This window comes from Erigeron canadensis, chromosome 1, assembly GCF_010389155.1.
Source record: "Erigeron canadensis isolate Cc75 chromosome 1, C_canadensis_v1, whole genome shotgun sequence".
Taxonomy (NCBI): domain Eukaryota; kingdom Viridiplantae; phylum Streptophyta; class Magnoliopsida; order Asterales; family Asteraceae; genus Erigeron; species Erigeron canadensis.
The window spans coordinates 5,199,725-5,214,584 of record NC_057761.1 but is presented as its reverse complement, the minus strand read 5'-3'; the positions used below and the strand labels follow the sequence as shown (position 1 = coordinate 5,214,584).

The 14,860-nt window shown below is 34.8% G+C and overlaps 3 protein-coding genes across 3 annotated transcripts; 2 read left to right on the top strand and 1 right to left on the bottom strand.

The window, feature by feature from the left end:
• Positions 1-643: 643 nt before the first annotated feature.
• On the top strand, positions 644-7,587 carry LOC122596185. Its single transcript, XM_043768756.1, has 8 exons — positions 644-704; positions 1,219-1,326; positions 5,104-5,324; positions 5,369-5,898; positions 6,086-6,232; positions 6,313-6,815; positions 6,929-7,363; positions 7,454-7,587. Exons 1-8 carry the CDS (start codon positions 644-646, stop codon positions 7,585-7,587), a joined length of 2,139 nt encoding a protein of 712 aa, XP_043624691.1.
• Positions 7,588-8,510: 923 nt separating this feature from the next.
• On the top strand, positions 8,511-10,498 carry LOC122584949 (probable carotenoid cleavage dioxygenase 4, chloroplastic). Its single transcript, XM_043757041.1, has 2 exons — positions 8,511-9,993; positions 10,114-10,498. The coding sequence occupies exons 1-2, from the start codon at positions 8,579-8,581 to the stop codon at positions 10,496-10,498; spliced, it is 1,800 nt and encodes a 599-aa protein (XP_043612976.1). The 5' UTR covers positions 8,511-8,578.
• A 1,154-nt stretch (positions 10,499-11,652) lies between these two features.
• LOC122585722 lies at positions 11,653-14,243 on the bottom strand. Its single transcript, XM_043757845.1, has 2 exons — positions 14,181-14,243; positions 11,653-14,057 (listed from the first exon to the last, which is right to left on the bottom strand). The coding sequence occupies exons 1-2, from the start codon at positions 14,225-14,227 to the stop codon at positions 12,068-12,070; spliced, it is 2,037 nt and encodes a 678-aa protein (XP_043613780.1). The 5' UTR covers positions 14,228-14,243; the 3' UTR covers positions 11,653-12,067.
• Between the last annotated feature and the right edge of the window lie 617 nt (positions 14,244-14,860).

The following is a 14,860-nucleotide window of genomic DNA, read 5'->3' as shown; positions in this document are numbered from 1 at the left end:
TCGGGCCGACTAGATTTGTGTAAGTATTTTGGTTGATCTTCTCTTATATTACAAAATCGTTCATGGTATCAGAGCCAGGTTCTCTGATTTGATTGAAGATCCGGTTGGTTTTGTTTGGGTTTTTTATTTTTTTGGGGCGTATTTCATTGTGAAACCCTAAAATTCGAAAAAACCCTAATTCGTGACGATCTGTTTCCACTGCAGATCTTGATCTTGATTTTCTCTTTGACTAAGCGAATCAAAGAGTGATTAAGATTTATTTCAGATCCTGATTATATCTTTGACTAAGTGAATCAAAGAATAGTTATGGTTCCTCTACCATTCATCCGATAGCACTCTAACACCTATTTTATATTTTTGTCTTAAAAAATTTATTTTTTCTTTCTTTCGTTTTTTAATCTAATTCTCACAAAAGTATCTGTGTTAATACTTGACCTGTCTCCTTGAGAGGTACGGAATCCTGTCAATGGCACTTATACGAGATTAGATTCTTATTTTCAATATATATAATATATATATATATATTTTATTTCTCGTTATATATTGTTCTTCATATTGTGTTTATTTCCTTTTTTTTTGTCTTTGTGATATTATCTGTGATATTATCTGATTAAATTCTTTTGTGTGATATTTTATTGTCATCATGCCTGATGAAAATGTGCCTCCTAAATCTGTTAATTCCGAGTCTAATGAAACTTTGATAAGTAAGTTAGATTTTAGTGATCCTCTCTATCTGCATCCTAGTGATACTTCTAATACACCTTTAATTAGTTTCAAGCTTAAAGGAATAGAAAATTATATTGGCTCTTGAAACTAAAAATAAATTGTTTTTTATTGATGGTTCTTATGAAAAACCTGAAGATGATGATATTTTTGCTAGTCAATGGGATAGATGTAGGGCTGTGGTGCTTTCTTAGATTCTTGGTTCTATAAGTGAAGAGTTGTATCTAGGACAAATTTTTTCTACTGATCCTGCTGTGGTGTGGAAAGAATTGAAAGAAACTTATAATAAAATTGATGGCTCTGTCACTTTTAATCTACATATGAAAATAAATTCACTAAGACAGAATGGTATGCTTGTATACGAATATTATCATAAGCTTAATTCTCTATGGAAACAGTATGATGCTTTGATTAAATTGCCTGCTTGTACTTGTAAAGCTTCAAAACAGTTTGTAGATCATAATAATCTGATGAAATTGATGCAATTCTTAATAGGACTTGATGATATATATGCTAATGTTAGGAGCATGATTCTTACTACTGAACCTCTACCAAATGTGAAAACTGCTTTTGCTTTGATTTCAAGGGAAGAATCACATAGAGGTATAGAAAATACTACTAATATGCATAAAAATCAGTCCACTGCTTTTGTTTCTAAGTTTGTTGATATGAAAATAAAATCCTGTCAATAACATGAGAGGTCCAAATCCTAATTTGAAATGTACTCATTGTAGATTCTTAGGTCATACTATTGATAGATGCTATGAATTACTTGGTTATCCTCCTGGTTTTAAGAAAAGAACTAATTTTCAAAATGGTAAATATGTATCATCTAATCATGCAAGTAGTTCTTCTAATCAATGTATGCCAAGTACATCTAATCAATGTGTGCCCAGTACTTCTTCTCTTATGTGTTTTACTAATGAGCAGATGCTTAAACTTATGAATCTTCTAAATGAAACACCTTATGCTCCTCTTCCTCCTCCACCTACTCATGCCAATATGGCAAGTACCATATTCAATGCAAATGCATTTTTTAATAGTAATTTTGAAATTTTTTTTATTTTCATACTACAATTATTGAAATTCTTGATTGGATTATGGATTCTGTAAAATTGAAATTTGAGCTCGATTTGTGTAAAAATGGTGTTAGTGTGTGAAAAGGTGTTTGTGTGTGTATGGAGGTTAGGGATGAAGATTGAGAGAGAATTGGAGTGGAATGTATATGATTAATTAAGAAAATGGTGAAAGGCTTACAATTAATGTGTGGAAGGGGGCTATTTATATCATAAATCTAAGTTTCACTAATGCCCCTTCCACCTCTAAAATATTTAAATTTTAACACCATTTTTTATTTCTAACATTCTTCCCCTTGGTGTTGAAATGTAATTCATGCATGACATCATCTTTAAATACTAATTTGTTGATGAAGGTCTTCAAAGCTTTCTCATTGTCTTCAAGATCTTCCATCAAACTTGGCTTTACGTCTTTAATCTTCACACTTTTATTAAAGATGTATCTTTAAGTCTTGAACTTCTCAGAGTATAAGCATTGCGGAAACTTGATCTTGGATCTTTAGATTTGAACATGAAAGCCTCTTCTTGACAAACTTAACTTTGTCACACTTCCCCTTAATTAATTAATCTCTCTCTTGAAGCATTTGGACAAACATCATTTTTATCACAAACTTCCCCTCGATCAAACAATCATATTTGCGTGCCACCAACGCTTATGTATAAGGTGTACCCGCGGCGTACCCACCACGTTAGCGATAACTAAAAGAATAATTTGGGATCACTTTAGTCAACAATTTATCTTTCTTCCCCTCAACTGATTAATTCGTCTTTCTCCCCATCAAATTCAAGAAAGCACACACACTTGTTCGACTTCATTGTTCTCTTTCTTCCCCTCATGATGAATGTGTGGCTACATGTTCATCATGTTTCTTTGAAGTCAAAACTGGGGAATCAACCATTATGAAGTAGTAGTCCAATAAACAACATCTTTAGCCTGGGTCATACACTGACATGTGTATAAGCCATATTCATCGAATCACTTACGAACAACCTTTGGAACCCATTTTTGCTGAGGCCCAATGGTTTTTGTCTTCACATTCCAAATGTAAGTATCATCACCAAATGTAAGTATCATCAATCCGGCGAATTGAGTCTGAAGTCCATGGAGGGTGAAAACTCAAAGTCGTAGAAAAGTTGAGTTTTTGTGGACGCAATGGAGAGGATAAGACATTCACTTTTGGCATATGAATTGTTTTAGGTGCAAGATTGTAGAGTTGCCAAAACGAGTATTTGATTGTCTTTTTCTCAGTTGACTTTTGTTTGTAAACTGATTTCCATGTGAGCTTAGGCAACTGAGCTTTGGCTTGTAAGATGAAAGCTGTATTGTCTTCAAAAGATAGGAATGAGACTGAAGATACTGATCCATCAACTGTAGATGATGTTGAATACTTCTTACTCTTCTCCAGTGAGTAATTGGTAAATTGAGACATCTTTCGGGCAGGAGTTGATGAACCATTGACATTGGAGCTCTTTGGGATGCACTCAATAGAAACTTTTTTTGAAACATCAAGTTCAGTTGAAAATATTGGACTTAGATCATGATAAACAGAGCCATCATCACTTTGAGTATCACAAGATGTTGATTGTGTTTGCAATTCCATCTCAAGTTCAGAGATTCTCTTTTGTAGAGATGTTTCATTTGATTGAAATTGCAAACAATTCTCTTCAAGAGTCTTGATTTTGTTGCAAACATCTTGTCTCTCCTTCTCAACTCTGTTCATCTCATCAACGAACTTGCTCTCCATAGTGAAGAAAATGGATGTCTCATTTTTCAACTGAGATTGATCACTTGAAATCTTTTCTTGCAAAATAAGTTCTCTTGAGTTGCTTTCCAAGATACAATTATCCAGCTTCTTGTTGGAAGTTTCCAATTCTTTTTGAAGTTCTTTTATCTCAGCTTTCATTTGTGACATCAACTCATCATTCTTCTTTAAAGTTTGTTTGTCAATATCATTCCAAACTGCAAGGTTTCCAAATTCAGCTTGAATTTCTTTCATCTCATTTTTAAGCTTCACATTCCCAGCTCGAAAGTAGATCATTTGTTCTTTCAGTTTGACATTTTCATCTTCCTAACGTGACTACTTCCTCTTGAAACTTTACATTTTCAGTTGCAATCGAATGAATCATTAACTTCATTACTTGACAAGGAGTTATTTCAGATTGCAAATGAGTAGTCGTACAACATGAGCACAGTCCATCTTTATGAAGTTTTACTTCAGATGAAGTAGGTATCTTGGGTGAAGAAGTTAACCAAAAATTGAAGGTGAAAGGAAATGAAAGGTAATTGTGATTGAAATTGAAGTGAAAAAATTGAAATTGAAATTTGGAAATTTTGTACTTCAGGTTTCCCTCCAAATTTTTTGCCGCCGAAATATGTTCTCACAAAACTTTGAATTTCATGTAAACTTGGATATCATGATCATAGGAAAAATTTGATAATTTCTAAAATTTTTTGCCAAAACCGCGTCGATAACGGATGAAAATTGGCCTAAAATATTTTTTAATGCTATCAAATTTTAAATCTCCATAAATTATCCCTTTTGAAGTCCCTGGGCAAAAATTATTTTTCTCGGCAAAAATTATCCCTTTTTTTTTGGTTGAAAATATTCTAAGTATGAAAGAATGAAAGGTAGGATGGTCTTGAAATGAAACTGGGACGGTCTTGAAATGAACTGTGAACTGGGACGATCTTGAAGTGAACTGTGAACTGGGACGATCTTGAAGTGAACTGGGACGGTCTTGGCAAGATCGTCCTATGTTTAGTGGCTGGGACGATCTTGGGCAAGATCGTCCTAGGTTCTGTCTTAAAACTTTTCAAGAATCAAACACTTTCTAAGTGTTTGAATTGACCAAACCAATCCGTTTGGATTAGTTAGCCAGAGTGTATGGTTCCAAATGTAAAGTTGTTATGGATCGAAAATTTGATGAGAAATGCACACAATCGAGCTATGGATCTACCAACGTATAGTTGTTATGCTCTGATACCAAATGTAAAATTGAATTCAGTAATGGATCGATATCAGAATGATGTTTTGCTCTGATACCAAATGTAAAATAGAAATTTGAGCTCGATTTGTGCAAATATGGTGTTAGTGTGTGAAAAGGTGTTTGTGTATGTATGGAGGTTAGGGATGAAGATTGAGAGAGAATTGGAGTGGAATGTATATGATTAATTAAGAAAATGGTGAAAGGCTTACAATTAATGTGTGGAAGGGGGCTATTTATATCATATATCTAAGTTTCACTAATGCCCTTTTCACCTCTAAAATATTTATATTTTAACACCATTTTTTAGTTCTAACAGATTCAGGGGCAAACCAGCATATGACAGGTTCACAAAAGAACATGTTTAATCTTGTTGATATTTCAGATCTAAACTTAACAGTTTCTCATCCAAATGGAACAAAAGCTAAAATTACTAAAATTGGAAATTTAAGACTTTCTTCTAATATAGTTCTATTTGATGTGCTGGTTATACCTGGATACTGTGTTAGTCTCTTATCTGTTCACAAACTTGCTAGAGTAGTAAGTTGTACATTGGTTTCTCTGAATCTAAGTGCTATATTCAGGATTTGATTTCAAAAAAGACTCTGTGGACTGGTAGTTGTAATGGAGGCTTATATGTGTTTGACAATATGCATGTAGGTAATTCTTTTATGTCTTGCAATAGTTTTGTGTGTTGTATATCTCAAAGTTTGTGGCATAGTAGATTAGGTCATCCTGCAGATCAAGTATTATATGTCTTAAAAGATGAATTAAAATTAAAATATGATTCTGAACATGGTCCTTGTGAAGTGTGTCATAAAGCTAAACAAACTAGGGAACCATTTCCATTAAGTGATCATAAAACTAAGAGTTTAGGAGAACTTGTTCATTTAGATCTTTGGGGACCATATAGAGTAACAAGTAGAGATGGTTATAAGTATTTCCTAACTATTGTTGATGATTTTTCAAGGGCTGTTTGGGTGTTTCTTCTTAAAAGCAAAGATGAAGTTTATGAAAATATTGTGAATTTTGTTAGTCTAATTAAAAATCAGTTTGATAAGAATATTAAATGCTTCAGAAGTGACAATGGCACAGAGTTTATTAATCATAGAATGTATGAATTTGTAAATAAAAATGGTATTACTCATTGAACTACTTGTGTTTATACTCCTCAACAAAATGGAATTGTAGAAAGGAAACATAGACATCTCTTAAATGTTGCTAGATCTTATGTTTTAGTGGGGAATTTCTCTTAATCTTTGGTCTGAATGTGTTTTAACTGCTGTATATCTAATTAACAGGTTACCATCTAGGGTCTTAGCAGGAAAGTCACCTTTTGAGTTGGTTTATGGGTTTAAACCCAAACTCTTCCATTTAAGGAATTTTGGTTGTTTATGTTTTGCTACAAATGTTAATTTGCATGATAAATTTGCTCAGAGATCTGAAAAGTGTGTTTTATTAGGTTATTTCAGTTTTAAAAAGGCTTATAAGTTGTATAATTTGAATAATAAATATATTTTTTCTCAAGAGATGTTAAGTTTTATGAAGAAATTTTTCCTTTAAAACAAAAGGATAAACAGTTTTATGAAACCAATAATCTTGATCATGCAAATTTTTTTGATTTATTTTCTTCTGAAAATACAACCATAATTTCTGAAACTCCCTATGATGAAGGAAGAGTTTATTCTGATAATGGTGAACACAAAGCAACCCCACTTGGTAGTTCCATAGGAGCAACTAGTGGTGGAGGTACTGATGCAAACCTAAATGGTGATCAGAATGATATTCCTGAGGGTAATTTGTTTGATGAAAATCATATTAATCCTAATGACTTTCCTGCTGACCAAGCTAATCTAAGAAGGTCTAATAGAAATGTTGGTATGCCAATTAAATATGGTGATTATGTAGTTGAAGGAAAAGTTAAGTATGGTTTAGAAAGAGTTGTGAATTATACTCATCTTTCAAAAGAGAATATCTGTTTTGTGTCAAGTTTAAATAAAAGTGTTGAACCTAAAAGTTATAAAGAAGCATGTAAAGATATTAATTGTATTCAAGCAATCATACTTGGGAAATCACAGATTTACCTTTAGGAAGAAAACCTATATGTTGTAAATGGATATATAAGATTAAATATAAAGCTTCAGGTGAAATAGAAAGGTATAAAGCAAGATTAGTTGCTAAAGGCTATAATCAAAGAACTGGCTTGGATTTTGAAGAGACTTTTGCTCCTGTTGTTAAAATGGTTACAGTTAGATGTTTGTTAAATCTTGCTGTACAGAATAAATGGAAATTGTTTCAGATAGATATAAATAATGTTTTCTTATATGGCAATTTAAATGAAGATGTTTATATGGACTTGCCTGATGGCTATTTTGGTAAACAAGATGGTAAAGTATGTAAGTTGGTAAAATCATTGTATGGTCTTAAACAAGCACCTAGACAATGGAATGAAAAATTGACTTTATCTCTTGTTGATATGGAATTTATTAAAAGCAAAAGTGATTATTCCTTGTTTACCAAAAATGAAAAAGGTGTGTTTCTTGCTTTACTTGTATATGTAGATGATATAGTTGTTACTGGTAATAGTGAAATAGAAATTGAGAAATTCAAAACAGCTTTGAAAGAAAAATTTTTAATCAAAGATTTAGGAGAAATGAAATATTTTTTAGGAATAGAAATTCTTAAAACTGAGAATAGAATTTGTCTTTCTCAAAGAAAGTATTGTTTGGAACTCTTAAATGAGTTTGGATTATTAGGTTGCAAACCTATGAAGTCACCTTTGGAAGCAAACTGTGTTCTTTAGGTTTTTTCATAGTTTCTTTTTACTTTTGTGTTGTCAACTAATATATTAAAAACTTTTACTCAACATTTTTGTTTTTCCTTTGTTTTTGATTGTTGGTTTATTGTGTAAACTAAAAGCCAGGGGTGTTTACACTTTCCACTATGTGGGGCCCCGGTGGGTTTTCTCCTAAGGTTGTGGGTTCGAGCATCGGTTGACACAATCCTTGAGTTTTCCATCTAGGAATTTTCCACAAGGAGGGGGGCTGAGAGACTGCAGCTTATGCTCAGCATCTCGCGAGGTCCAACGATAGTTGGTTAAAATTGCCTTCAGCCACGTCTGAGTCGAAATACACCTTTAAAAAAAATGTAGATATTAAATATTGCAAAATTTTTGATGCAGGTTTTCTTAGTTTTTCGCACAAACATTTTTTGTTTTCTTCAAGTTATTTCTTGATTTTTTTTCACACCGTTTTTTCATTTGGATATATTAAGTAGGTTCAACGCAAATAAACTAGCATAACTAAACCGTATCAACATGAGCGGGGCCCAAACCTCACTAATTATTAAATGAGTGAAGATTTTCTTAAATTAGAAGTATCTTGAGGATTAAAGTCAGAAGGAGTAACCATTAGATTAAAATCAATGGTTAAGATTCAATAATCATTTTTAAATCTGGATCATTATTCAACTTTTAACTTCAAGAACTTGAAGGGATCTAAACACTAATTAGATAGATGAAAGAGACATGTTGCACTCATCGACCCTCAGTCGGCACAATTGACAAGTTATAGAGTTTTTCAGCTATATGTTGCACTTGTGTATACGTGACTCCAACCGAAGATATATATTGTCACTTTGGAAAGGAACAAATTATATCTTCCTTAAAGCCATACGCTACTTACTTCCTTTCTTCATATGTACACCACGTACATACCATAACATGAAACACGATAACAAACCTTTGACATTAATCTTTAGATACACACCTAGGAGAAGAAAAATAATCACATAAAATGAAAACCTTGTCTTGTTCGACACATAGGCCTTTGTTGTCTCATATATATGCCACCAATTTCCGTTACCGGAACAAAAAGGTAAATTCCGGACCATGTTCTGTTGTTTCTTCGGTTTCTAAAATAAATGAAGACGCACTCGGAACAAAAATATCCCCAAAAAGGCAAAAACAAGATGAAAAACGTGATTTTTTTAACTCGCTAAAACCATCATCAGAACCCTCATTACTCAAAAAAATATTGGACACATTGGATAGAGCAATTGTTGAGTTCCTAGATCCTCCTCTGCACTTGTCCGTCGACCCGAACTACATATTATCTGGCAATTTCGCACCGGTTGATGAGCTCAGCCCGACCGAGTGTGACGTAATACTAGGCTCCATTCCATCATGTCTTGATGGTGTGTACATACGAAATGGACCAAATCCGCAATTCATCCCAAACGGGCCACACCATTATTTTGATGGAGATGGAATGTTGCATTGTATTAGAATTTCTAAAGGCCGGGCCAAATTTTGTAGCCGGTTTGTTAAGACAAACAAGTATGTTTTTGAGCATCGAGTTAAGTCGTATGTGGTTCCGAATGTTGTTGGAGGTATGCGTGGCCTAGTCGCGTTTATTGCTCGTGCGACGTTGTTTGGTGCACACGTTGTTTTTGGGCATTATGATATTTTTGAAGGCATTGGCGTAGCAAACACGAGTTTAGCCTTTTTAGGAGGCAAAGTTTACGCGTTATGTGAATCTGATATTCCATATGAGATCAAAATCGATGAAAATGGGGATGTTATAACCTTAGGTCACCATGATTTTGATGGAAATCTTTCAATGAACATGACGGCTCATCCGAAGATCGATCCAGAGACTAAAGAGGCGTTTGCGTTTCGTTACTGGGCTTCACGTCCGTTTTTAACTTACTTTCGTTTTGATGCAAATGGAAATAAGCAACCTGATGTCCCTATCTTTTCCATGCAACAGCCTTCTTTAACTCATGACTTGGCTATAACACAAAAGTATGCAATTATATGTGAGAGTCAAATTGGGACAAATTTTATGAATTTAATTCGTGGTGAACGACTAGTCGGTGTTGACACCAATAAGGTTCCAAGGATTGGTGTTCTTCCAAGGTATGCAAAAGATGAATCTAATATGAAGTGGTTTGAGGTACCCGGGTTCAATATATTCCACGCTGTCAATGCGTGGGATGAAACAGATGAAGATGGTGGCGAGGTCGTTGTTATGATGGCCCCGAATATAGTGTATGTAGAACACTTTTTTGAACAAGTCGATCTGATCCATGGATCGATGGAGCAGATTCGGATTCACTTAGGAACCGGGGTTGTCACCAGGCATGTTATGTCGTCGAAAAATTTGGAGTTTCCGGTTATTAACCCAACTTATATTGGAAAACAGAACAGGTTAGTAAAAGCTTTTTACTTGAGGAACCAGCGCACCTTGTTGCTCGCTTGCCTTCTATTTCTGTATAAAATTATAAAAAATGCAGTCATAATATACGAATAAATTGCAAATATATGCAGGTATATTTATGCAGCAATTTCTGAGGAAACACCAATAAAATCAAGGATGATGAGGGTATCAGGGGTGGCAAAACTAGATATCCGAGCATCAAAAGGTACCGAGGGTCAGAACGAGTGTACAGTGGCTAGTCGGATGTATGAAGACAAGTGCTATGGAGGTGAACCTTTTTTTGTTCCAAGAGACCCGGAAGATCCAAACGCAGAAGAGGATGATGGGTATGTGGTATGCTATGTGCATAATGAGAGCTCGGGTGAGTCAAGGTTCTTAGTGATGGATGCGCAATCAACTACGCTGGATGTTGTGGCTGCGGTCAAGCTGCCACAACGAGTGCCTTATGGTTTACATGGGATATTTATAAGAGAAAAGGATCTTAATGAAATGTGATGGTTTGAATCTAACTTATGATTGTTGGATTCATATTTTGTATATAACATTTTATAACGGAAAGTGTACACATCTTCAACTTCTCTAAAATCTCCTCTCATAAATCAACATCTACTAACTCACACTTTTTGTCAAAAAAATAAAAAAAATCCTTTTAATCTATATAATTCTTAGAGAAACCAAAGCCCCAATCCGCTCTCGCTCGCCGGTTACAACCCAGTGGCCACCTCCCCCCTAAAAAGCGACTTGGTGGGAACACCACGCCAGGTTCGAATACTTGCAAAAGCATATTCAACCAGGCAAGGTTTCTGGGGTCTCACCGCCAGACGGCGTTGCAGGGTCGCTAGCTTGAGGTTTCTCTACGAGACTAAGGGGTTCTTAGGCATTTACCTTTTTTCTTCTTAGAGAAACCAATGGTTAATATATTTTTTTGAACATGAGATGTCTGTCAAACACACTATGAAGTATGCTGGAAATAAGTCGCTGGTTCGAATATTTTCCCAACTCCATAAGGTGGCACCCAAAGACATGTGTTCTGTTTGGTCGCAGGGACCAAAAGGACAGGGTTTCTCCGTCAATCTAAACTTATTGGCAGAATTACAAAGTTAGGACCAGATTCTAATAGGTGCGCAAGAACAATCCACCTAACAGATTAACAGTATCACAAATATTGTCCCCATGATATCCTTAGAAGCCTAATCCAATTAGTATCAGCATTATCAGGAACAAATACGGTTTCTATTTCTCCAAAAAAAACACAAATTGCCATTTTGATGACAGCATCAAGCTTGAGTGCATCGGTTATAGTGCTTTATCAATGAGTGCAAGAGCATTCGACCTCACATACAACAAAAGAGTCAAAACCTGCAATGCAGCTCACTCTTTGTTTATGTGGCTCGTTTCCTGTTGCTGCTAGCTTTGTATTGCTTAAACTAGTCATTTTCACTCTGCTTCACTTCATGTTCTGCTATGAGCCTATGACGATAGCTGGTGATTTTAGTGCTGGTTTCACACTCTCACGGCTGGGTCTGATCTATTTAGATTGCTCTTGGTTTCAGAGAGCAAAAGAATATAGGTTCACATGGATTTATTTATTTTCAGAAATTAAATCAAATCGGAGGATAAAAGTAAAGTTTAACTTCAAATATGCCATTTTCATTCATAAGAGCATATTACATAAATAGAAAAATGGCTAACTGTCTTTACACGTTTGTCCTACAGTGCTAGAAATGAAAATAATTGTCCATAAATTATAAACATGTGGTAATTAAATAAGTAAACAAATAACTAATAGAAGTTGTATGTAGTAACCTTGAAAGGCCCAAAACTTGAACATGATCATTTCTCTAGCTAGAATAAAGTGACCCATGTTTGCTGCTCATTCAGTTGCAGCTCTGGTGATTGATATGGATTGTTGAGGTAGTCCGTTTGCGTATCACGATGCAAAAGGAAATTAACATAGGGAAACGAAAAACAAATGACTGTATCCTTCAACAAAATGAAAAGAAATACTGGCATGTCTTAATTATATAACTTACTTTGATACAACTCAAACAACATAATTGGTTTTTAAGGAATGGGATGGTTAAAATAATCACGCCACTTGTTAATAAAGGGCAACTCAGCTGGATTCATGTTTGGAAGTCCACGATCTTGAAGGCTATTGATTATCTCCATAGTCTGTCCAAGAAGTTGGGCTGCAGCATGAACACTCGCCTCCCTTTTCTCTATTGCATTTGTGTGGCATTTCAATGCTATGACTTGAGGCAAGTTGGTGAGACAAGCAGCTAATATGTCAGAGATCATAGATGATAATTGCATAAATAAGTCTTGTTTGTTTACCTCATTAATGACAATGTCTTTGTTGTCGTCGTAGGAACATAAGATTGCTTGGGTGATACAATACATTGATTTGGCAGAAATAGACCTGCAGATGGAGTTATCATTTATGACATCAATATTTGTTTTTTCCACCTCAACGACCAGCTTTTTAGCTATATCAACAAACCATTGAAGGATTTGTTCTACCGAATTTCCTTGAGTAGCACAGTTTTGCAGGTTGTTTCCTAACCATTTGTAGTACACTTCAACTTCTAGCCACATCATTTTAGACGCCTTTTGAAGGTTTAAATAATTATCATTAGAATTGAGACTTTCTTCAACAAGTGTGACATACGCAAGACCTTCACTCACACTGCTCAACAAACTATCAACTATGTCTTTTTGGATATTAGGAAGAGAAATTGCAATGGTTGTCAGAGTTACCACCCTTAAGCTCCAACAATCTGAATATTCATCTGCAATTGAACATGGAATTTGATGCATGTCATACATTCCAACTCCTTCAAAACCGCTAGATCCCTCTAGAAACTTCATTAGATCGGTAGGTTGTTGTTTTTCAGCCTTTTGGATCAAGTGGTTCACAGATTTTGAAATGACTTTCAATGTTCTATCAGCAAACTCCACATCATCTTGAAGTTGCAAAACATATTGGCTTAGATCTTTGTTTTGTTGCATATGTTCAGGCTCTTTTTCCAACACAAAACCTAAGGCACTAAACATGGTCTTTAACCGCTTCCAAAAGTACAAAACACAAATAACAAAAAGTATTGGGATAAATGATGCCATCTTGCATGCTACCACAATTGCCAACTGAAATCCTATACAAAAACTAAGAAATAGTACTTTCAGATTGTGAATGACAATTTTGCATCTCCGGCTTTTTAATGAAAGTGGTATAGTGCTCTGTTTCCAATCACATAGCTTTTGTGTACAGTAGCTCTCTACTTTAAAGACGTTAATATGGCCGCGAATCCATTTTGTGGAAAACTTCAAGTTTAAGGATGCAAAACATCTAGAAATAGGGGCAATTGTAGCCATAAGTACCCCTATATGTTGCATTACAAGGATTACTGAAGTGGACCACTTATAATCTGATTTACATTCCCATATATCTTGACTGTTGAATATGATAGTAGGAAGATGTATAACAGTGCTTATAGCACATATTACCCCAGCAGCAGAGTTTGTAGCAGAGCATGCTACCATTAATTGGGGGCTGCCAGATACTGCCATGATCCCATGGATTTTCACATATTGCTTTAGCTTGTCAATCATTAGTGGTCCTGTTTGTTGCACAGCTAGCTCATTCAATGCTTTTTCATGACTAGCTTGATATTTTGACTCTAGTATTTGTTTAGCCTTTAGAATTGTTAAAGCTGAACTTGCATATATCATAAGCATCAAGAGTAACATAACTACATCAATGGTTGCTATAACGAAACTATAAGAATTTAGAACACCAGTTTGTAATTCAATGCAAACATTCACAACCATGGTGATTACTAAAACACCTAAAGCTATGATGTTTGTGAGAAGTTCCTTGCCGTCCATGGATGCGAGAGAAGGCAATAAGTTGGCCATCATGGTGATCATAAATACCATGCTTCCAAACTTTGCAGCCTGGTCCGCAAAACCAGGCATCGGATCATTTATATCCATGGGTAGCTTCATTGCTACAGATATCACAGAGAGAGAAGCGGCATTCAGAGTGAAATATCTACAAGGAAACCATAGTTTTTTGTTTTTAAAACCATGTAATAGATCAGCTAGCATTGGTAAAATGCACAAAAGAGAAGCAATTGCAATATATATCCCTATCCAAATCATAGGTTCGCCAAACCTGTTCTCTAGATTTCTTTCATTCATCAACTGATCTCTTTCATTCATCAACTTCTTGAAGAAATTAAAAGTATCTCGTGTAATGTTGTGGCAAGAGTATAAGTGAGCTAAAACTTGTTTATAGTCTGGCGAGTAGAAGTACTCCATAACGGAAATAAATTAGCTGGCAAATTATAAGATTAAGCAAAGGCCGGGTTGGAGAAAGATGGTGCAAAGTGAATATATTATGGAAACAGGTGTTAAGTTTCTACAAATTAAAGTAATAGATGAGGAGATGTAGTAATTAATTTTGAGTCACAACTCACAAGACAGCAAATTGCATGGAGGTGTAGTTAGTGTAAATTGACATTCTAGATATCAAGTCAACCATCTCACTTTTTTTCCAATAAATTAATTAGTCAGTGGCCCACGTTCCCATTTTTAGTTCACATACATTTTAATCATGTTATTCAATGTCGGGTCACACGTTTTGGTCTAAATGCTCATCCCTATTTACATGTATATGATGTATACATATTTGATTGGAAAATAATAACAGAAAAGTGAGTATGAGGCTGTTATGCATCCAACTTGGGTAAAAACCCCTCACATACCAATATTTTAATATTTTGAATAAATGTTTGGCCCCCCATGATTTTTATAGTTTAAAAAAAGGTATATGAGGGGTTTTTCACCCAACTT

Coding starts and splice junctions, on each gene's coding strand:
- LOC122585722 (XM_043757845.1), bottom strand. CDS start 14,227: ATGAATGAAAGAGATCAGTTGATGAATGAAAGAAATCTAGAGAACAG. Junction 14,058..14,180: donor GAAAGAAATCTAGAGAACAG/GTTTGGCGAACC, acceptor GTTTCCTTGTAG/ATATTTCACTCTGAATGCCG.
- LOC122584949 (XM_043757041.1), top strand. CDS start 8,579: ATGAAAACCTTGTCTTGTTCGACACATAGGCCTTTGTTGTCTCATATA. Junction 9,994..10,113: donor TATATTGGAAAACAGAACAG/GTTAGTAAAAGC, acceptor AAATATATGCAG/GTATATTTATGCAGCAATTT.
- LOC122596185 (XM_043768756.1), top strand. CDS start 644: ATGCCTGATGAAAATGTGCCTCCTAAATCTGTTAATTCCGAGTCTAAT. Junction 5,325..5,368: donor TTCACAAACTTGCTAGAGTA/GTAAGTTGTACA, acceptor TGCTATATTCAG/GATTTGATTTCAAAAAAGAC. Junction 6,233..6,312: donor TTTGCTCAGAGATCTGAAAA/GTGTGTTTTATT, acceptor TTTTTTCTCAAG/AGATGTTAAGTTTTATGAAG.